This window comes from Ambystoma mexicanum, chromosome 14 (genome assembly GCF_040938575.1).
Source record: "Ambystoma mexicanum isolate Mex_15411 chromosome 14, UKY_AmexF1_1, whole genome shotgun sequence".
Classification (NCBI taxonomy): Eukaryota; Metazoa; Chordata; class Amphibia; order Caudata; family Ambystomatidae; genus Ambystoma; species Ambystoma mexicanum.
Window position 1 is genome coordinate 193,439,818 of NC_090940.1, and position 22,782 is coordinate 193,462,599.

The 22,782-nt window shown below is 50.7% G+C and overlaps 1 protein-coding gene across 2 annotated transcripts in view; it reads left to right on the plus strand.

Annotated features, from left to right (window-relative positions):
• The window catches only part of LRRC9 (leucine rich repeat containing 9), a 2,495,628-nt gene that overhangs the window by 515,894 nt on the left and 1,956,952 nt on the right, over positions 1 to 22,782 (plus strand). For both annotated transcript variants that reach the window (XM_069638901.1, XM_069638902.1), the window contains one exon: positions 7,521 to 7,703. In XM_069638901.1, the coding sequence (XP_069495002.1) occupies positions 7,521 to 7,703 (183 nt within the window). The remainder of the gene's footprint in view (positions 1 to 7,520; positions 7,704 to 22,782) is intronic.

The window sequence follows — 22,782 nt, forward strand, 5'->3', positions numbered from 1 at the left end:
CATGAGTGGGGGCCTGCTGGCAGGTGCCCCACAGTGCTGGGGGTGGGGGGTGGGTGACATGAGTGGGGGCCTGCTGGCAGGTGCCCCACAGTGCTGGGGGGTGGGGGTGCAGGGAGACATGAGTGGGGGCCTGCTGGCAGGTGCCCCACAGTGCTGGTGGGTGGGGGTGCACGGAGACATGAGTGGGGGCCTGGTGGAGGCTGCCCCTCAGTGCTGGGGTGGTGGGGGGGTGGGAGATATGAGTGGGGGCCTGCTGGCAGGTGCCCCACAGTGCTGGGGGGTGGGGGTGCACGGAGACATGAGTGGGGGCCTGGTGGAGGCTGCCCCTGCACTGCTGGGGGGTGGGGGTGATAGGGGACATGAGTGGGTGCCTGGTGGAGGCTGCCCCTGGTGGCTGGGGGATGGGGTTGATAGGGGACATGAGTGGGTGCCTGGTGGAGGCTGCCCCTGGTGGCTGGGGGGTGGGGGTGCAGGGAGACATGAGTGGGGGCCTGCTGGCAGGTGCCCCACAGTGCTGGGGGGTGGGGGTGCACGGAGACATGAGTGGGGGCCTGGTGGAGGCTGCCCATGGTGGCTGGGGGGTGCGGGTGTTGGTAGACATGAGTGGGGGCCTGGTGGAGGCTGCCCCTGCACTGCTGGGGGGATGGGGGTGGTGGTAGACATGGGTGGGGCCCTGGTGGAGGCTGCCCATGGTGGCTGGGGGGTAGGGGTGGTGGGAGACATGAGTGGGGGCCTGGTGGAGGCTGCCCCTGCACTGCTGGGGGGTGGGGGTGATAGGGGACATGAGTGGGTGCCTGGTGGAGGCTGCCCCTGGTGGCTGGGGGGTGGGGGTGGTGGGAGACATGAGTCGGGGCCTGGTGGAGGCTGCCCCTGCACTGCTGGGGGGTGGGGGTGGTGGTAGACATGGGTGGGGCCCTGGTGGAGGCTGCCCATGGTGGCTGGGGGGTGGGGGTGGTGGGAGACATGAGTGGGGCCTGGTAGAGGCTGTCCCTGCACTGCTGGGGGGTGGGGGTGATAGGGGACATGAGTGGGTGCCTGGTGGAGGCTGCCCCTGGTGGCTGGGGGGTGGGGGTGATAGGGGACATGAGTGGGGGCCTGGTGGAGGCTGCCCCTCAGTGCTGGAGGGGGTGGGGGGTGGGTGACATGAGTGGGGGCCTGCTGGCAGGTGCCCCACAGTGCTGTGGGGTGGGGGTGCAGGGAGACATGAGTGGGGACCTGCTGGCAGGTGCACCACAGTGCTGGGGGGTGGGGGTGCACGGAAACATGAGTGGGGGCCTGCTGGCGGGTGCCCCACAGTGCTGGCGGGTGGGGGTGCAGGGAGACATGAGTGGGGGCCTCCTGGCGGGTGCCCCACAGTGCTGGGGGGTGGGGTGCAGGGAGACATGAGTGGGGGCCTGGTGGAGGGTGCCACTCAGTGCTGGGGGGTGGGGGTGCAGGGAGACATGAGTGGGTGCCTGGTGGAGGCTGCCCCTGGTGGCTGGGGGGTGGGGGTGGTGGGAGACATGAGTGGGGGCCTGGTGGAGGCTGCCCATGGTGGCTGGGGGTGATAGGGGACATGAGTGGGGGCCTGGTGGAGGCTGCCCCTCAGTGCTGGGGGGGGTGGGAGACATGAGTGGGGGCCTGCTGGCAGGTGCCCCACAGTGCTGGGGGGTGGGGGTGCAGGGATACATGAGTGGGTGCCTGGTGGAGGCTGCCCCTGCACTGCTGGGGGGTGGGGGTGGTGGGAGACATGAGTGGGGGCCTGGTGGAGGCTGCCCATGGTGGCTGGGGGGTGAGGGTGATAGGTGACATGAGTGGGGGCCTGGTGGAGGCTGCCCCTGCACTTCTGGGGGGTGGGGGTGCAGGGAGACATGAGTGGGGGCCTGGTGGAGGCTGCCTCTGGTGGCTGGGGGGTGGGGGTGGTGGGAGACATGAGTGGGGGCCTGGTGGAGGCTGCCCATGGTGGCTGGGGGGTGGGGGTGATAGGGGACATGAGTGGGGGCCTGGTGGAGGCTGCCCCTCAGTGCTGGGGGGGTGGGAGACATGAGTGGGGGCCTGCTGGCAGGTGCCCCACAGTGCTGGGGGGTGGGGGTGCAGGGATACATGAGTGGGGGCCTGGTGGAGGCTGCCCCTGCACTGCTGGGGTGGGGGTGGTGGGAGACATGAGTGGGGGCCTGGTGGAGGCTGCCCATGGTGGCTGGGGGGTGAGGGTGATAGGGGACATGAGTGGGGGCCTGGTGGAGGCTGCCCCTGCACTGCTGGGGGTGCAGGGAGACATGAGTGGGGGCCTGGTGGAGGGTGCCCCACAGTGCTGGGGGGTGGGGGTGTTGGGTGACATGAGCAGGTGTGCAGGGTAGTCCCCTGTGGTGTCGGCTGCCTGCAGGGGCCGTGGAGGGTGTACAGGGAATACCTGGGAGCACCCAGCCAAATCGTGTGTAGAATTTCCCGCGCACGTACCCGGCCAAATCGTGTGTGGAAATCGTGTGTGGAACTTCCTGCGCACCCCTGAAATCCACGTACCCTACCAAATCACGTGTGGAAATTCCCACGCACGTACCCTGCCAAATCGCGTGTGAAACTTCCCGCGCACCCCTGAAATCCACGTACCCAGCCAAATCGCGTGTGGAAATTCCTGTGCACGTACCCGGCCAAATCGCGTGTGGAACTTCCTGCGCACCCCTGAAATCCACGTACCCTGCCAAATCGTGTGTGAAACTTTCCACGCACCCCTGTAATCCACGTACCCAGCCAAATCGCATGTGAAACTTCCCGCGCACCCCTGAAATCCACATACCCAGCCAAATCGCATGTGGAAATTCCTGTGCACGTACCCGGCCAAATCGCGCGTGGAACTCCCGCGCACCCCTGAAATCCACGTACCCTGCCAAATTGCGTGTGAAACTTCCCGCGCACCCCGAAATACACGCACACGTTATTTTTCAGTCAGCGGGTGTCCATGTTTGTGGGTACCCCTTTTCACGTCATTTGTCCTGGAGGGCCACAGTATAGGACATTCATCATAGCTGTATATAGGTGCTATTTGTTGGCGCACCTTTTGGCGCACATTTATTACAGGCGCAGAGACGCAACCGCCTGCTTTCTTGTTGCGGTCGTGTTTGTGCCTGTGCGCTGGTTTGACCGTGCGGTGTTTTGCCCTATTCGATTCCATGAATACGTGTTGTAGGCGAGCGTGTGGGCGTTCCGCGCACTTGCACCGTGTGCTTCCCCCGTGACGCCCACATTTTGGCAAGTTGTTCCCCATTCCGAGTGTTACGCCCCGTGTTCCGCCTACTTTTGTTGTGTGTGTCGCGCTATGTGCGATTTTCGCTGTGGCCTGTGCGATTTTCGCTGTGACCTGGCGCACGCAGTTAGATGGCCTGTGCGCCAACGTGCGCCGCGCACTTTTTTAGCGCACATCCGATGGTTTTCTCGCGCACGGCCTTCCATGAATCGATGTGTGCTGCTTTTCGTGCGAATTTCGCACTTGCACTGCGATTTTCGCTATTCCACTGCGAATCGCACGTTTTTGGCCACTTGCGCCGTGCTAATTATTCCATGAATCGGCCTGAGAGTACCACAGACCAGGGGTAACCTGGGCCCAATTTTGAGCGTCTCCGTGATTCCTGTCCGGGAAATGCCTCAGTTGGGGTTGGGAGAGCCTTTCCGGGTGGTAAATCATAGTCAGATTTCCCCTATACGCCTCAGATCTTCCATGCATATTGGGTATTTGAGTTGGTTTTACCAACTTTATTTCAAAGCCAAGCTCCTTAAAACCCTCTTTTTCTCCCATTATCAAATCCAACACCACCTTAGATTTCAAAACTATTGCTGAGATCTGCACGATCCTTAAGAGGAAAGTAAATCCTTTCAAGATCATAGCTAGAGACCAGAGACAGTGTCGGAATTTTATGTCGAATTTTCAGGATATTCTCTCGGTTAAGACATATAGGCATGTCACTTCCCCAGAGACTTAAAAATTGTAGGATCTCTAGGGGTTGTTTATTTCCCAAGATTTGAGGCAGGGAGTCCGAAATATCCCTACTGAATTGATTTAGTAAATCATCTTGGGTTTCAGGGCCCCTTGCACTCTGTAGTATTGTCCCTTTCTGTACTAAGTGGGGACCCTTCGGGAATCTTTCATGGTTACCAGAGGAGCTCAGATTAGTAGACTTTATTTGGGCGGAGTCCGGGATTTTAGGGATGTAGAGATCCTCCACTGCCCTGAATCCCACCGTACGGTCCCCCAAAACCGATCGAGGCAGGCTCATATGGACACCTAGGGGAAGAGTTGATTGACCAGCTGTGAAGAGAGCACGTGTCAGCAACATTAGCCCGGTCCATACCCAGGATACAGTTGACGTCCACCAGAGAGGTGGACTTCACTCTATATAAATCCAAAAGAAGTTGTTTCGCTGTGTCAATATTAACCAAAGTCGGGGTATCAGTGGTTATAGGAACCAGAGAGTCCATAGGCTTTGAGATACAGGGCAGATTCACAGGCGAAATACATTGCAAATTCCCTGAGAGAAAGTGTCAGATGGATGTTCTTTTTGAATGTTAGAAGTACCCAGACCACTTTTTACAGGGTTAGAGACCTCTAGGTTGTCATTAGAAATAAGGGGAACAGAGATACCTTGAGCAAAGATAGCAGGGCCCAAGGCCATAGGACAATTGCTATCATCAGGAGCAGAGATATTTACAAGAGGATCTGTCTGAATACATATAGCTGTTTTCAAAGGGAATAATTTAACCTCACTAGCCGAGATACTGGTGTTAGAGGCCATGGAGGTAGGTACCCCACCACCCCAGAGGGCAAAACCCCCTTAGGAGGAGCAGTCGAACCTGAGGGTAAAGAGAGCGTAGGCAAGACCAAATTCTTGAAAAATCTATTGGTGAATTAGTTCACTTTTGTTATTTTTCTGGTTTTTGGTTTTCTTAATTTGTTGTATAGTTTTATACCTACTGGGGCAGGGCCTTTAGAGGTAAGATCTTATTTCTTCAGATCTATAATAACATGAGCATTCTCCAAAATTTGCGGAAGTTTGAAACCTGGAATAGAGATAATGTCCGCTCCCTTATCTCGTTTGGGATCTTCAGATATACTAGAATCAAGTGCATCTGTAGGAGCAGATAGACTGGGAGTATGAATAATCAACCTGTCTACAGCTTCCTCAGTTGCAGTAGCCTATTTAATTAGATCTCTATTAGTAGCGCCCTTCTCCTGGTTTTGCGCTGCTTTTACCCCTAGGATAAAAGCATCATCTTCCTCGTTCTGCGGGAATAATATCGATGGAACTGAAGCAGATACGGCCCTCCCTGAGGGGAGAGAGGGAATTGGGATAGGCATCTTATATAAAACTTCCTCCGGGGCGCTAACCGTTGCCAGACCCGAGGCCGCCCGCAAGATTTGACTGTGACGGCATGGGAGAGGCTGAGCGTTGCTCAGTTATTATAGAATTATCTTCCCTAATAATCTTCACCAACTCCTCAAGCCTATCATGCCCCTTTAGCCTGACATAGATTTCCGAGAGTAGGAGAGAATGGGATCTGACCTCTGCCCAGATGTTATCATAGAGACTAACAAAAGAACTCAGCACCATATTTAAGGCAGAAACTGTAGGTTGGGTAAACCTTATCCTTTCATCAGCTTCCTTGAGAGTATGATACAACAAAGAGTCACTGGGATGTTCCTTTATCGACTCTGGGAGTAGACCCCTTTCTCTCAACCAGTTTTGCTTTTCAGTGTACTCATTGATAAAATGTGTGAGTTCAGATGGGGAACCCATAAATGAGACATCACATGTCTGCTGGGTTACATTGTTATTGTCGATCGTTCTAGATTCTAGCCCACTCTCGGCAATTGCTTTGTCTGCACACTCGATGATGCTAATATCATCAATATCATTGTGTGAAGCAACCTCAGTATCCAATCTTTTCACTACTTCTGCCAAATGCAGGGGATCTAGGGTGACCACCGAAAGGGCCGAAGGGGGAGGGGGGTGGTTTAATGAATATACTGGTAGCTGTCCTTTTCCCAAAATAGTTGGAGATTTGTTTCCCTGGAATCGGTTCCCCCAGCGAGCCCAGATAAGATTTTGGTTTGGAAATACTGAGCATTGGTTTCCTTAGGGGAGTTTTGAAGACAGGAACTCTGGAGAATATAACTCCTCACCAGATTTCAAAGAATCAGCTGTAGCCTCCATAGCTGATTGACTCCTAAGACCCTTACGTGTCGTCCTGATAGAGATCCACACAGAGAACTGTGGAACCAAAGATACAAACAAAGAGGGAAAACAATTCTCAAACCAACAGGGGCAGTATATCACCAAGATGTGAAAATTGCAGAGTTCATAAGCAGTAAGGTTAAAAGTAGAAACAAATTATTTCCAATAAAATGCAATGAGTAGGAGTGAATAGCTAAGTCAAGTCACTAGAAGAGAGTGTGTGGCTGCAGTAGAATACTGAAACATCCACTTGTATATCTAAAAAGAAAAGAAAAGAAGGACGACTTCTTGATGTAAGATGAGTGCTGATATCTAGGCAAATTTAGGCATCAGATTTCCTCGGCAGCAGCAAATATCCCAATAATAACTATGTTGTCCACAGGTACAGGGTAAGGAACGCCTGACAGCTTGAGGAGTTGCCAGAGTCCGACTCTCCTCCCTCACCCTGTAGACTTAAACAGTAAGGATAATAAGAACAGCCAAGATAACAGTCTGGTGGTTTCGTAGTGTTTTATGATACTCACACATTTGCTTCTGAGCAGTAGGCAGTCGTCCGGCAAGTTCGTAATTGACCTGGGGGACAGGGGCACAGGTCACAGCTAAACAGTGGCTCCAGCCCTTAAGCCTCCAAGGCTTAACGGTGCAAGGGTGGCTGTGTGCTGAATAAGAGCCTCCTTGCAACATCATGTGACACGGTCACATGATCAGGGGCTCTGCCTTCCTTCCCAAAGGCAGCAAGAGCAGGTGGCTTGCAGTGCTGCTTTTAAGTATGCCCAAATTTGCAAGCAGAAAGTCAAGAACAGAATGTCACTGGCGCTTTTCAATAGACCTTCTGAACAGTCATTTCTGACACAATGCACTTCGTTTCAGTGGGACCGTTCAGAGTTCCAATTTCATAAAAGGACAAAATTGCTATGGTGTTGCTTTAGAAAAGGGAGGGGAGGCTTGGTACTAGGATCAAAGGCCTTCTAAAAAGAGATGGTTACTGTCTTTTCTTGAGCCTGGGTATCTCTTAGGAGTTTCTAAGGAGGGGGGATTGCTGTGGCTGGTCCTGCTACTATCTCCTGGTCTGTGGAGGGGGCTTAGTGGGGCTACAAGGAGACTATTCCCACACCATATGAAGCCCATCATCCTCTATGTTGGAGAAGTATTAGGGCCCCCTTGGAAACCCTGCTTGAAGTCCCAATAATCAAATTAGGGACTTTGTCAAAATACTAATTTGCTGTTTTGGGGTCATTGGTAGCAGGGATATTTTGATTGGTTATAGTGCATGTCTTGATTTCATTGTGATTCACTGTATTCATCTCTTTGTTTCAGGAACTTACACATTTGGCTAGGTTACCTCATCTGAAGGATTTGGGGCTGAATGATCCTCAGTATATCTCAAATCCGGTCTGCCTACTCTGCAACTATACCACACATGTTTTGTATCATATGCCTTATCTTCAGAGACTTGACACATATGATGTGGACAGTAAATTAATAAAAGATATAGCTGAAGTAAGTATAGTACTATTTGTAAATAGTTATTTTGTTGCTTCTTTGAATAATGTCATGTTTTTTAACCCTTTTTCACGTTTTCATCAACATTTCAATGCCTTCTTGCAAACCAACTTGAGGGAACATTGTCACCTAGTGGTCACCGAGTGGTCAGGGCTTGAGATTATTTTCTAAAGTTGTTTTAAAATAATGCAATGGATGTTTGGCTAGGCAGCACAGAAACATGGTGGTGTATTCCTGTGTTGCCTGGCCACATCCCCCTTGATGGCTAGGATTGGAGGGAAACTGAAAATACCATAGCAACGTACTTAAGATCCAGTTACAAAAACTAGCTGTGTATTCAGCATGAGTCATTCTAGTTCAAAAAGGCAGTTGTTAATAGATTCTCTGGAATTTGACTCTCCCTATGGATGGAAAATGATGGCCTCAGGCCTTTTTGATAAAGGGAGGGGCAGCCAAGATGACCCCTGTGTGATGTTAGCTGCAGTGAGTATGACTGTGGCAAGCACAGGTCATAGAGAGGAAGAGACAGGACGTGATCTGAAAAAGTGAGCCTTTGCCTGACTGGCAGCATTCCGGCCAGGGACATAGAGTGCCACTGGTGTGAACAGGCACAGAGGTGTATCTCGCTCCCTTTTTTAGAGTTTTGGTGTGGGACAGAAATAGCAGTCTGTAAGCTAGTAGACCTAAGGTGGTGACTCTAGTTGTATAAAAAAGGGTCACAAGGAAAGGGTGATTGCACTAGTTTACCAGCCTAGGAATCGCAATGGGTCTTTCAGGTGATATTGTAATTGAGATTAAAGCACCCAGCCCACCTGTACACAGAAGCCAGGGCACAGAGTCACAGAAGTTCAACATTATCTTGCTGTGGGGTCTTATCAATCGTGGTGATAGCACCACTATGGATAATGTAGGGGTCCAGTCAAGTGCTAGGGTAAGCAAGGGACTCATGGACCATCAATAGAACCAATCAAACACAATGACAACTATGAAGAGTCTTAGAATTTCACTACAAACAGAGGAAAATCTAAACACTTTCAAACAACATCTTGGATTGCTTCCATGTTAGTGGGATGTGTTTTGGAGACACTTGCAAAATTAAGAATATAATTTTCTAGACCAGACAAAAACCTGAAATGTTAATTAAAATCGTGGTACAATTGTGGAAAAATAACAACAAACACTAGAAAAAAGAATGGTAGAGGTATCCCAAAACAACTATTCCAGTGCTGGGATTAATGAAAAACAAACATTGTCTAAGCCAATTATTTTGGCGTTTTAATTGGCATGGATATGCATTCGCCATGCACTGCCATAATTGCGAGCTCTCCATATGACGACAACAGCTGGAAAATTCTGTGATTACCTGAGCATATGATAGCAGTGCCTGACAAATGCCTAGAAATAAGCCAAAACTATTGACTTTGTCAATGCTTGTTTTTAATAGTACGTTGGTGCAAGGAATACCTGGGTAGCACATTTGTATTTCACCAGTAGCGCATTTAAAGCTAGAATTAGGCAATTAACTCTCAGCAGCAGGTGTCTTAGAAATAACACTGGCAGGTGTAAGGGTGTGGAAGGAGGTGATTGACACACATGCGATAAGATTGTTGGCAGAGACATTTATTAAGCAAATTAAGGGTTGGAGAAGTACCTTCCTGACCATAATGCTAAGATGTGTTTCCCTGCCTCGAAATTATATTGTAAGGAGTCCGTCAGGATAGTCCAAAATAAACATGTCCACCATTGTGTCAATAAACCTATTTCCAGCCCTCACACTAAGAACTTAAAATAATGTGCAAAGGGGGCCTTTCTTTAGTATCAAAGTTCTCTTCTACTTGCGAAAACAAAGTTCCAAAATGGTGCAATTAAATCAACTCCAAAAGGAAGGACAACCTTACTACCAGGTTCTCATGCCCTGCGAATGTCCAATAAGGGTGCATAGTATCCAAGGACAACCTTATTTCCAGATTGTCATGCCCTCTGAATGTTCAATGAGTGTCTTTAGCTGCCAAGGACAACCTTACTTACAGATTATCGTGCCCTCCAAATGCTCAATGAGGGTTCTTTATTGTTCCAGGGTTTGCCTTCTCTGGACTTTCAAACTGCGTGGTTTCCTGTTTGACTACTACTACTTTGTTGGTCCCAGCCAACCTGGTATATTCTTCTGCCAGGTGCTGTGCATATGAAGATTGCTTTGGCTCTCTTTTCATGTGGGTGGAAATCCCAAACTTGCCTTTGAGTTGTGATCTTCTTGTTTTGTTTCTTCTACTACTACTGCTCCTCCGTTGCTCACAGCCAACCTGCTGTACTCTCTTGCCAGGTGCTGTGCACATGATTCTTGCTTTGGCTCTCTTCATGTGGTATAGTCTTTTTGTTGTACTTCTATTACTACTACTCCTACTCCTCTGTTGGCCACAGCCAACCTGGTATACTCTCCTGCCAAGTACTGTGACTCCGAGGCTTAGATTAGAGGCCGTGATTCGGTAAATGTGTGCGGGTCCCAGACTCGCATTCATTATGCTGCCTTCTTCTAGCCTTCCTGCTAACTGTCCCAGTTTCCGCAACCTCTTTGGTGAGCTTAACAGTTCTTCTCTGTTGCTTGCGAGTGCTACAGGCTTACATGGCTTCCCTTTGCTGCTTTGACGGCTTGCAGCGGCTCCAATCTGACTCCCAGCCTGTGAGCTGCATGTCTCAGCTTCTTCGCACTCTCCAGGCTTCCCGACTGGATGGGAGCTCAGGCTTCTGCCGCTCGCGGTCGTTCGTCTGCGACGGAGCCTCTAGGGATGCCTTCCCCAGCATGGAAGCGCCCGGTTCTTGATGCTGCCGATGTCTCACCTCCTGCACAGCTGCCAGCATTTGAGTCTTCCACTTCCTTCTAGGAGGGCCTCTCTCTCTTCATAGTCCTTCTTCCCTTTTTATCAGACAAACGGCATTAGGCGTTCTATTGCATCTAGTCTGTGCATCTTGGTTTTTCGGAACCTGCCATATGGAGCCATGCCTCTGCCTCGTCCCAGTAGTGAGGTCTTCACTCCTCACCAGTTGGTTGTTGCTCTTCCTTGTCTCAGTACTTCGTGGGGAGGGATCCTTGTCTACTCTACAGACATACAAGGAAGTGTGTGGGGTTATGTCTTGTGCAGGGTAACAGGGTGAGTGAGGTTGGGGTTTAAAGGAATAATACTGCGTATCTCCCAATGTGTCGTTCCTGTCCCTTAGGGGATTCTCTCCCCATGAGATCCACCTGCTGAGTACCACCCCCAGGGGGATTATCGGGTAGCGGCATCACCTCCCTGGCCTCATGGGAAGGGACTTCCCCCATAGAAGCAGTGACGACACCCTGGGATTCGTCATACAGGTCAGAGTTTAATGAGTGATAGAGCCAGGAAAATGTGTTTTTGGGTGCAGAGAGGCACGTAGTGGGTGGAGAATTGCCATAGGCGTTAGAATGGCTATGGGTAGTCAGTAGGTGGGTAAATAACCAAACAAACACCAACAACCTGTGTGTCCCTCCTTACATTCATCTGCCTTAAAGCTGTACTCCAGTGCAATATTTTTGACTTACTAATAGCCAAATCATAATTCAAGCATGGGTAAGGAAAGTGGACAGAAGCACACATACTAATGTATCTAACGTAACAGAAATTAAGGTGTGACAGATTTGATACTTGAATTTTGAGGCTTTCAATAGGTGAGAAGGGAGACAATTTGACCTGGACTATAGTAAAAAGGTCCTTACAACAGCTGGTTTTAAATGTAGAAGAGGATCCACTCTATGTGGAAATGTGCTGAAGAGTAAAATGTAGTGTGTCATGAACTGCTTGGGCGATTGGTAGGGTACCTTATTAAGATTTCTGATGATGTGCCATTTAAAGGGCTAGGGAAGGGAGAGGTCAGGAGACTCTGCGCGTCAGGGGATACCACCCCTGTCAGATACAGACCTGAAAATTGGTATACATGGGATCCTCTAGAGACGCTTTCCCATGCCTCTTTACCAGAGTTACATCAAAATCCATGGAGGGGTTCCACAAACAAAAGATTGGACATTACTTGGGCGGCCAACGGACAGGGACTGCAGAACTCTAAGTAATTTCTATAAATGAGAAACACTTGATCTACTGGTCCACAAACAAATTGTGCACCTGCCTCCACACATACTGAGTTGAGAGATGTTCTAAATCCGATGGTGTCATCACTCCTTTCCCGGCGGTGTCCTCTCCCCATGTGGCCAGCGGATGACAGCTGCTACCTGATCCTGACCCTGGTAGCGGCTATATGAGGGAGGATCACATGGTGGAAGACAACCTCTGGGGGAGTAGCAGGGAACCATCGGACACGGCATGGTATTCCTCTTCCTCTCTTGAGGACGCCCCATCCATACCCCATACCTTAATGGCATATTGTTCCCCCTCCCCTCATGCCCCTACTAAAGGTGCTGAAGACCTTCTAACAAGATCTATATGTGAACCACCACAATCTGATTTACCCTCCAAAACGCATGATAATATCTCCTCAGACCTCGCTTACAAGTTATTCACTGACTTACACTTAAAGACTGCTGAGGGCACTCATCCGGACTTTCCCTGTAAAGCATCCATAATGGACCTCCATTTCCCTACCTGCAAGAATGCTAGGACGATGAAGAGGAGCCGAGTGATGCAGAGCGGAACAGACCAAGAACTCAAGCTACGCTCTAGTTGTTGGGCGCGCGTACCAATAACTGGAAGATTTAAACAGCAGCATCAGCTGACTGGAGGGAGCTGCTGGATAGAGAGAGCTGCTTTTCTCGGTGAGGACCGGGAGACCAAGGCTGCGGTAAGCTCTGTGAAGCCGTCCGGCTCAGAAGGGAAGAAGAGGAAAGCTGACTGCAAAGGAAGACATGCTGCAAGAACGCCAGAAGCCAGAGCAAGCTCCTGGGCATTGGCAGGTGTGAAGCGGCAGCGTTTACCTTACCAGAGCCTAACACGAAGCAGATGGGCCGGGCAGGAACCACAGAACACAGAGATGCCGGAGAACACTGGCTTGCCACAGGAGGACATTTTACGTGCCCCTGGTGTAGGTGTGGGGTATGTGGTGGTTTGGAATGTGCTATTCTCCCCTTCTTTAGGTACGTACAGTGTTTTGTTTTGGAGCTCCATGCTATAAGTGTTTGCATGTTTCTTCGGTTGGTGATGTTACACCTAGTGGGCCTTTCATTTTGTATATGTACCCTTTTAATTTTAAATTTATATGGGTTAGCTACCCGTTTTTTGTAACTTTTAATAGCTTGTTTCTTCACATCCATAGTGCTCCATATGCCTGAGCTGCTGAAGAAGGCGGTATACCTTTCCACCCACCAAAACGTCCATATCTAGCATCAGGCACCATCTGCTACATGCTATAAGTGTTTGCATGTTTCTTTTGTTGGTGATGGTACACCTAGTGGGCCTTTAATGTTTTATATGTACCCTTTTTTTATATAAATGTATATGGGTGAGGGGGCGTGGCTTGCCAATGAATGGCGTGCATGTAGTTCTGCGGAGCTCCCGCTTTACTGGCTTCAATCCTGCAGAAATCTGCTATTCAGACCCCGGTAAATGAATCTGGAATGAGGTGACTCCAACAAGAGAACTGAGGACCACGAATGGTGTGCTGGTGTGAGATGTCAGAGGACTCCTTGCCCCGAGACACGAAATGGAGAGGAAGCTGTAAGTAACTCTGAACTACATCCAAAATGGCCGTCGTAGTGCCGTGACGGAGCGGAGGGAGGATTGCAGGAACCTGACTGGAGTGAAACTGCATCCGACCACAGAGGCTTAGGGAAGATGCTGAAACGCCCTCAGCAGCAGTGAAAAAAGCAGTAAGTGGCCCCCAAACATCAGAGGAGTCTCTCGGGCTGAAACATACCCCCGTCCACGCCTCGATAAACGCTGATTGTTCCCCCACTGGGAAAAATTGGACACCGCAGTGTGAGGGAGCCGCAGCAGCCCCCTGCAACGACGAGGTGAGGATAAGGGAGGTGTAACAGGACGGGAGTCGGAGTGCTGCGACCCACGCTCCCAGTGCCAGGGACCTCGAGAGCAGGAGCCATATGAGAACAGGGTGAACTGCACACGGCAGGGGAGATGTGGAGAATTGTGCCAACGGGACAAGCGGACACCCGAGGCAGGTGAGGGGAGTAACGATGGCCATTTCTCATGTGGCCCTGTGATTTCCCCCCGATCCCTCATTGAAGTGGAATAATGGTACGGGTGACCTAACCAGGAAAAGGCTAACTGGGGGGAGAAGGGACCACACTACAAGATACAACGATGGTGAACTGAGGGGCCGTGGGGGCCCCTGGAGATATAGCGAGGCACAGCTGCTACTTTTGCAACCAACGGCCTAAAACAATATTACTTAAGTGGGGAAGAAGAGAGGCAGTGAGCAGTACAGACGCTCCCAGAGCCCCACTCCCAACTACGGGCCGCAATCCACCCCCAGACGAGGAGCTGGGGACTATTAACATAGGAGTGGGAGTAAGTGAACCAACGCTGCTGCACAGAGCCTGTAAAGGGCTGTTTTGCAATCATCCCTGGGTCATCAGACAGAAATACCAAGAGGTACACAGGGGGTGGCGTCACCGGAAGCAGATAGAAGAAATACAGAGCTGAGTAGGGACCCATAGGCTTGAGTAAAGCCGGGAAACATAGCACGAGCATACCCCTATTAAGAGCTTACAGCCAAGATGGTCAAGGGGCAACAGAAGATGGACAGATACGCAGAAACAAAGGACAAATCGCAAAAACAGGCAAGACCGGACCAGTCCCCAGAGGAGGGAGCGGCAGGTAACCCTTGAAAGGGTAACCCTCGACTCATTGATGGAAGCAATACAGGCGTCCAAAGCCTCCCTGGAAGGCAGCATTAAGGAGGTGGGGGTGGATGTCTCCCTGGTGAGAGCTGATCTCCACAAGGTATGTGAACGGGTCACTGAGGTAGAACAGAGAGTACAGTGAAAGAAGACATCCAGACTCTCAAGAACCAAGTGGCTGGCCTGGTGGAAACAACCAGGACCCTGGAGGCAAGGGCAGAGGACGCAGAGGGTCGCTCTAGAAGGTGCAACTTCAGGCTGGTCGGGGTACCGGAGAGAGAGGAAGGCGCCTCGCTGGACCTGTTTGTGGAAAATCTGGTCTTGAAAGTGCTGGGAATTAAAGGTCTGTCCAAATTCTTCACGGTGGAAAGAGTCCACAGAGTGCCGGGTCGAACACCCCACCTTCCCCCACCGGGAGTAATGGTGGCCAGGATTATGAATTTTCGAGAGCGAGATGCCATACTACAGGAGGCCCGTAAGACTGGTTTCTATGCAATTGGGAATTCAAAACTGTGCATTGTCCCAGGTTTTATACTAGAGGTACAGCAGCAAAGAAGAAAATATGACGCAGTGAGACGCAGACTTCGAGAACTGAATTTAAAGTACATGATGTTCTTCCCGGCAAAGCTGGAAGTGTTATCAGGGGGGAAGTCATGGTTCTTTACCTGCCCAAAAGAGGTATGGGACTGGTTTGACACCTCGCCGCAAAGTGGAGAACCGCAAAATGGAGAAGGCTCGGAAGTGGCGCAGCCCGATTCAAAGAAATGAAGATGGAGAGCAATACTGTACCATGTGAGGGGGGGTACCATTACAGAGTTGTCACCTGGGGGTAAATGAGAGGATTGAAGGACGGGTGTACTAGCCAGACGGGTGGGGATGGGAGCAGGGTGAAACTCCCCCCCCCCCCCCATTTAACCGACGCCATTGGCTACCACCCACAAGGAGAAGGGATGAGGTCGGAAGTGCTAGTCGAGGGGTCAACGTGATGGGAGAGGTGGGATGGTACCCAACCGGGAGACACCCATGGAACACAAATGGGGAGGGAGGGGGAGGGAGTGGAAAAAGGGTTGCTGGAGGGAAGTTCGGATGGGGGGTCGGGCAGAGTTGGGGTTGATGACACCAAGTTGGGGATGGGTGTTGTCTGGGGTAAGGCTAAGGGAAACAAAATGGCTGGGGTAATGACCAATCACGGTAAGGTACAATACTGGGAATTGGACCACGAGAGGGGGACGAGGCCACAAGTTGAGGGGATAAGACCTCGGGGAAGTAGGATGGGACACATTCATGGTCTAACCAAATAGGGGAACAGGGCGGGTTGAAAATCGGTACCTGGAATGTTCGAGGGCTGGGATCCAGACAAAAAAAGCAGAGGGTGGGGGAATTTCTGAAACGTCATGGAATACAAGTGGCTCTGATACAGGAAACGCACATGGGAAAGGGGGACCTGCTGACCCTGGGAAAACTATGGTGGGGGGGGGGGACAAGTGTTTGGTACATCTTACTGGACCCAAGCTAGGGGAGTGTTGATTTGGGTGGAGAGAACGGTGCTGTTGCAGGTGGAGAAGGTGTTGAAGGACGAAGTGGGGCGAACAGTGGTGGTGGTAGGTATATCGGAAGGTTTCCGATATGTCTTGTGAACTCTTATGCAACAAAGCTGGATGATAAGGAATACTTCCCGTCGGTCCTACACATGGTGGGAGCTTACAGAGGGGAAATTATCTTATGGGGGGGACTTCAATTGCCACCTAGACACACACATAGATGGGACAGGAGATGGTAGACCCAGCAAAAAACACATGACAGCATCCCTTCACAAGATAATGGAGAACCTCGACCTGGTAAAAATATGGAGGAAGAAACATGGGGACGAAAAAGGGTTCTCATACCACTCTGGGGTAGATGGGTCATATTCACGTCTGGACTTCTTCTTGACAGGGAGGGAACACTACTGGCGGTTTGAGGATCTGGAATACCTAGCGCGTGCCCTCTCGGATCACTCACCCCTGGTGGTCAAACTAATGGAAAGGGGTAAGAGTCCCCCACGTCGGTTGTGGCGAATACAGAGAGACAAATTAATGGATGGGGCGTTTACCAACGAATTACGCAAGGGCATTGAAACTTATTTTGAACTGAACGAGGGATCGGTGGACAAAATGGGAGATTGGTGGTCACAATGGGAAAGCTCTGGCAGGCCTTTAAGTCAAATATAAGGGGGCTGTGTCCCTCCACGACGGTGGGGATGAGAAAAAGATTGCAGGAAACATTATGCCAACTGGAAGGGCAAGTGGCGGAATTGGATAAGGAGGCAGGGAGAGGCACTGGGGTGGGAGATAAACTGCCACTAAGTCTCAAGCTTTACCGTAAGACTGGGGGACTTGGCGCACTTCGACAATAGCAAGTGGGACACTTGACTACACAGAGAAGCTGATAAGCCGGGGAAGTTACTGGCCTGTTTGATAAACAGGGAGGGTCCCAGAAAGGGGATAACTCAAATCAAATCTAAATCGGGGGGGAAACAGTGGGTACCCAGGAACGGATTAATGGGGTGTTTAGGGAGTTCTATGAGGATCTATATATAAGCGAAAATGGGTATGTGGACGTAGACGTGGAAGACCTGATGGATATGATTTGGTTGCAAAATTAGCGGAGGACATGAAGGAAGAACTAGAGGCCCCGATAGAGGAGGGTGACATCAGATGGGCAATACGTACTATTAGGAAGGGCACGTCCCCAGGCATTGATGGATTGCCCATTGAATTTTACTCAGAATGTATAGCCCACCTAGCCTCCCAGCTCAATGAGGGAGGCAATAATAACTGTGATTTTGAAGGAGGGGAAGGACCCTCTAGTCTGCATGTCATACCGTGCCATATCTTTATTGAATGTAGATGGGAAATTCTTGGGTAAGATATTGACAGCCAGATTGGCGACAGTGTCTCCAAAACTGGTCCACTCTGATCAATGTGGATTTATTGGGGCAGAAACACAACCGCTAATATTACTTGTCTCCACCACGTCATGGATCATGTCAAATCCCGTAAACAGGCCCTGACCTCTTTTGACGCCATGAAAGCGTTTGATTTGCTGTAGTGGAAGTGGTTATTTCGAGTGTTGAAGGAGTTTGGGTTTGGGGAAATTATGTGTAGATGGCTGGCCCTACTATACAACAAACCAATGGCAAGGGTGAGAACGAATGACTGGGTATCTGACAAATGGGAACTAGGCAGAGGCACCCAACAGGGTTGTGTGGCGTCGCCAATACTCTTTGCCCTCGCTCTGGAACCCTTAGCAGAATTTCTACGACAGGAGATGACAAAGCCGGGGAGAGGGGTCGGAGGGGTCCAACATATAGTATCATTATACACGGATGATCTCCTCTTATATGTCTCTAGCCCGCGGGAGAACCTACCAGCTTTGCTGGAGATTTTAAAGAATTTCCGTCACATGTCTGGCTTCCGCATCAATGAGGGAAAATCAATCCTGTTCCCCTTAGGAGGCCTTCGGGAATGTCATATTCAAGACCTCGCGATGGTAGGGATAAAATGGGAGGTGAAATCATTTAAATGCCTAGGTATCCAAATATTTCATGACATGGAGGAAACCTTCACACACAACACCGGCAGGGCACTCTCAAGGATAGGAGAATCAATACACTTTTTGGAAAGACCTACCACTTTCCCTGATGGGTAGAGTGGCACTATGTAAAATGGTGATTCTACCGAGACTGCTTTATTTCTTTACCAACATACCATATGTGGTGAAAAAGATATTATTTAAAATGTTAGATGGTAAAGTGGGGAACTATTGTGGAATACGGAAAGAAGGAGGGTGTCCTTATCAACACTGTGCAGACCTATAACAGGCAGGTGCCTAGGCCGGCCAGACTATGAGAAGTATTTTATAGCAGCGCAGCTACAGTCAGTGCTGGAATGGGGAAAGCCAGGGGGGAAAACCTTGAGGGGGCTTTAGGGAACCTTCCACCAAATCAGAAGGGTGTCGAGTTGCTGTGGAACCCAATGGGGAACAAGGGGTCTTCGACTGTGTTTTGTAGGCTGTTAGGGAAACATGGAACAAACACGTCTGGAAGAAAAGGCTGGGAGGGCTCTATGATGGGGACCTGCCCTGGGAGGGAAGACTGAACATTGCGACTTGCAATAGGGAGAGCAGGGGTACGAAGGCTTCAAGAAAAGGGGTCTGAGAAGGTAGGTGACTTGTTTGAAGGGGGAAAATTATTAACCTTTGTTGAGTGGTCCACAAAGTTTGATCTCCTGAAGGGCTTGTTTTTGGCGTACAGCGCAATAGTCCGTAGAGTAGCAGAATTATGGGACGGGATCCCGGAAGAACCGGAAACGAGTCCGCTACTTCGGTTACTGTTAGAACAAGTGGGGGGCACAGCTAGGATCTCATGCCCTTACGAGAAGGGGTACCTACAACGCCATTGAAGGTGAAGGAGAAATGAGAGAGGGATATGGGGCATCAGATCCTGGACAAAGAATGGAAGGCAATATGGGAATCAGCCGAAAGGTTTCGCGAAATGCTAGATTCCAGTTGATCCAGTTCAATATTATGCACAGGACATATGTGACCCCCACCAGATTGAGGGCAATGAACAACAGTCTATCGGCTGAATGCCCTAGATGTGGTAGGGGCCCAGCTGGATTCTGGCAAATGATGTGGGAGTGCAGGGTTATTGCAGTTTACTGGAATAAGGTAATGGAGGCAGTGAATAGGCTAATGACTCCAAACAAGAGTGCAACCCAAAAACATGCATCTGCGGGACCATCCCAGGGGGTAAGAAATACAAAACACGGAACACATTGATACAGTTTCTATTACTGTTGGCTAAACGATGAGTGGCTATTGCGTGGAAACAACCTCAGGCCCAGGCACTATCCAGGTGGCTAGCGGATGCCCGCAGATGGGGGATTGCTGAATTGACGATACTGCAGGGGAAAGGAATTGACACAGAGTGGTCAGAGGTTACTGTACATTGGAGCCAATTACTGAATGACCTAGCAAAATCGAATGAACTGAGACCACCATGAATACTTAGTACTGGGAGAGTGGGGGGTGAAGGGCTGGGGAAGGAGAAGGGAGGCATGACAGGGTTGATGTTGTTCCCATGAGGGACTGGAAGATGCTGATTACTGGGAGCAGGGGATGGGATGAGAAGAGGCCAACCGGACTACACAAAGGAATTGGATAAGGGGGAGGGGAATGTTGAACACCAAATGATGGTTGTTTGTTATTATGAAAATGCAAGTAAGTGTTTTGTTAAAAAAATGATGTATGTGGTTTAGCTACTCATTTTTTATAACTTTTAATAGCTTGTTTCTTCACATCCACAGTACTCCTTTTCCCTGGGGTCCTGAAGAAGGCGGTATACCTTCCCACCCACTGAAACGTCCATATCTAGCATCAGGAACCATCTGGACATTCATGGTGCCTGGTGATACTGACTAGGACGTAGACCTGGGATGTCTCTATGGGCCTCGAATTATTTGAATTCTGGCCTTCAATACCTGGATACCCTCATAACTTCCTTGATCTTCTGACTATGACTAGAATAGAGGGCTTTTCTTTCTTCCATGCTCTTTCTATGGTAGGGGATCATCTAGATAGCAACAGTAATAGTGCAATTTATTTTCATGTTCATAACTAATGTGTGAAATTATTGTTTTTTTGTATGTCTATACTGTTTATGTTGCTTACAAGAGAATAAGAATTTTGTATATTTTCTAATCACTTTTATTTGCTTCATTAGTGTTTCATATGAGTTATTGAATATTCTCATGTATTGGACAATGTGTCCATATCATAATAAAATGTCATATTTGGTTTAGTAATTATTCATTGTATGCAATATTATTTGCTTTGACCAAGCCCACAACTGCTTCCAGTTTCATTCATTGTATGGTTGAATTACTTAAACCACTATTAGGTTAATGAATGGACCAGTTGGGAACACACCTTTTTGTCTTGATTCTCCAGCATGGTGTCTGGCATGGATTCACATGCTCATGAATATTCCCCGTCGTCAGGCTGGGAATCCTCGGTAAAGAAAAAATCAGTATCCGTTTCGTTTCTGATCTGTCTTTCTTAGTAGTAACCAATCACTGATCTCTGGGTCATACTGCCCCCAGCCAATGACTGCCCCCTCCCTAAGCTCCGCCTCCGGCAGCCATCCTCAGATTTTTACCGCACGCTCAAGTGTTGGGAGTCCTCGTGTTTAGCTCTTGAGTTTTTTACTGGGTGTTCACGCTTTTTCAGGAGATTTTCTCATTTTTTAGGTTTAATCGAGCCTCAAGCCCCACCGTTTCTACTTCCGATAACGGGGACTCGTTTCGGAATTCTTCTACGCCCCTCAAGGGTGAAGTTTTCGTCGAGTTTACACTTCTTGGAGGATTCCGGGAGATCTGCGGCCTACCTCAACGGACATGGCCCAGGACAAAGGAAGCTCGAGGCCCGGATCCAAGCTGTTCAGGAACTGCCCTGGATGCGGATTATATAACTTTTTCAAGGAGGACGAGCATTCGCGATGTCTGTACTGCCTCCATGGGGACAAGACGCACGTGGAGAAGGACTGTGCGTTCTACAAGAACCTTTCGGAACGGACCAAACAAGATCGTCGTTCCCGCCTCGCCTCCTGGCTGGAGAAGGGCACAGCAAGTGAGAAGGCAAAGAAGAAGGTTGAGCGGGCTTCTAAGTCCTTTGAGGGCGCCCCGGCGACGGGGGCCCAACAGAAGGCCAAGCTCTGCGAGTCCACGCGCTCCGGGAGCGCCGAAAGGTCGGGCTCTTCGGTTGCCAAGCAGGGCGCTACTTCCCCGGCACGTTCGGCCACGAGCCAGCGCTCTGGTTCGGGGAAGAAGAAGTCCGAGAACCCGGGTAGGCCGCTGGAGCGGACCCGGTCGATCTCAAAGGGGGAGCAAGGTGTTGACCCTCCCCTCAAGGCGAAGGCCCAGGACGCACCTACGGTGGTGAGGGCCTTGATCCACCCGGCTAAGGCCTCTACAGAAGTGGTCTCTGCGATCCTGGCGGAGCCGGCTGAGACTACGCCAATGGAAACGGCCTCTGGGCCCAGAGTATCCCTGCCGCCGCGGAGGGAATCCTCTTTCCAGCCCACCGCTAAGATCCCCGTGAAGCCCCTGGCTGAAACAAAGGGGGGGGCCCGGTGGCCGCTACAGACTCGGAATCAGCCTCTGAGGAGGAACTGGTGGAGACCGAGAGGGGCCTCTACAAAAGGTCCATAGGCCTCAACGAGAGGTTCATAAACCTCAACGAGAGGTTCGAGAAGGTTCGATCCCAGGGGACGGTCCCTGCTGACGTGATCGAAGCTAGCGACAAGGAGGACGAACAGGGCCCAGTGGAACAGCCATCCCGTCCGTCGCAGCCATTGCCTGAGCCCCAGGATAGCTCGGCGGCCATTTTGTTGGCAATCCAATCCTTATGTACCGAGATAAGGGCGAGATTACCACGGACCCCGACGGAGGATCCAGAACCAGGCCCATCAGGAAACCCTTCGAAAAAGCGGAGGAGAGTCCACCCCTCTCCGCCCTTCGTGCCCGCGAGTCCGGTGGACCCCTCATCCCCCTCGCCGGGAGAGGATAAGGCGACGGATACGGCGACGGGGACGGACAACGACAGCGGCGATGACACAGCAGACATCCCGTCATCACCCCCCACCCCGCGGGCATCCCCAGCCGACGAGGTTGGCTCTTTCCACGCCATGATAACCAGGGCATCCGAGCTCTTCCAGCTCTGCCCTGAAGAACAGAAAAAGAAGGGGTTTTTGTGTCAAACGACGAGAGGCCAAGAGGAAGACGGTTCTCGCGGTGCCTTTACTCGACGACATCTGGGACGAGGGGCATGCTGTCCTCAAGAACCCTGCCACGACACCCGCCAAGAGGGACGGGTACGAGAAGAAGTACCGAGTCCCCGATGCCACCCCCTTGTGCCACAGGGCCCTGCACACGCCGGACTCGGTCGTCTCGGCAGCGGCTAAGAAGAAGGCAGCGGGCGCGGCGGCTTCGACTTCCACTTCCCCGCCGGACAACAAGGGCAAGAAGTTGGACTCTATGGACGACGGGTCATCTCGTCGGCGGCGACGACGATTAAAGCGGCCAATGCCTTAGCGATCATGGCCCGCTACAGGGAGCTCTGGTTCAAGATAGCTCCCCTGCTAGATTTCCTGCCTGATGACAAAAGGGCGGAGGCCCTAGAAATTCTGCAGGAGGGCGAGGTGGCGTCGGATCA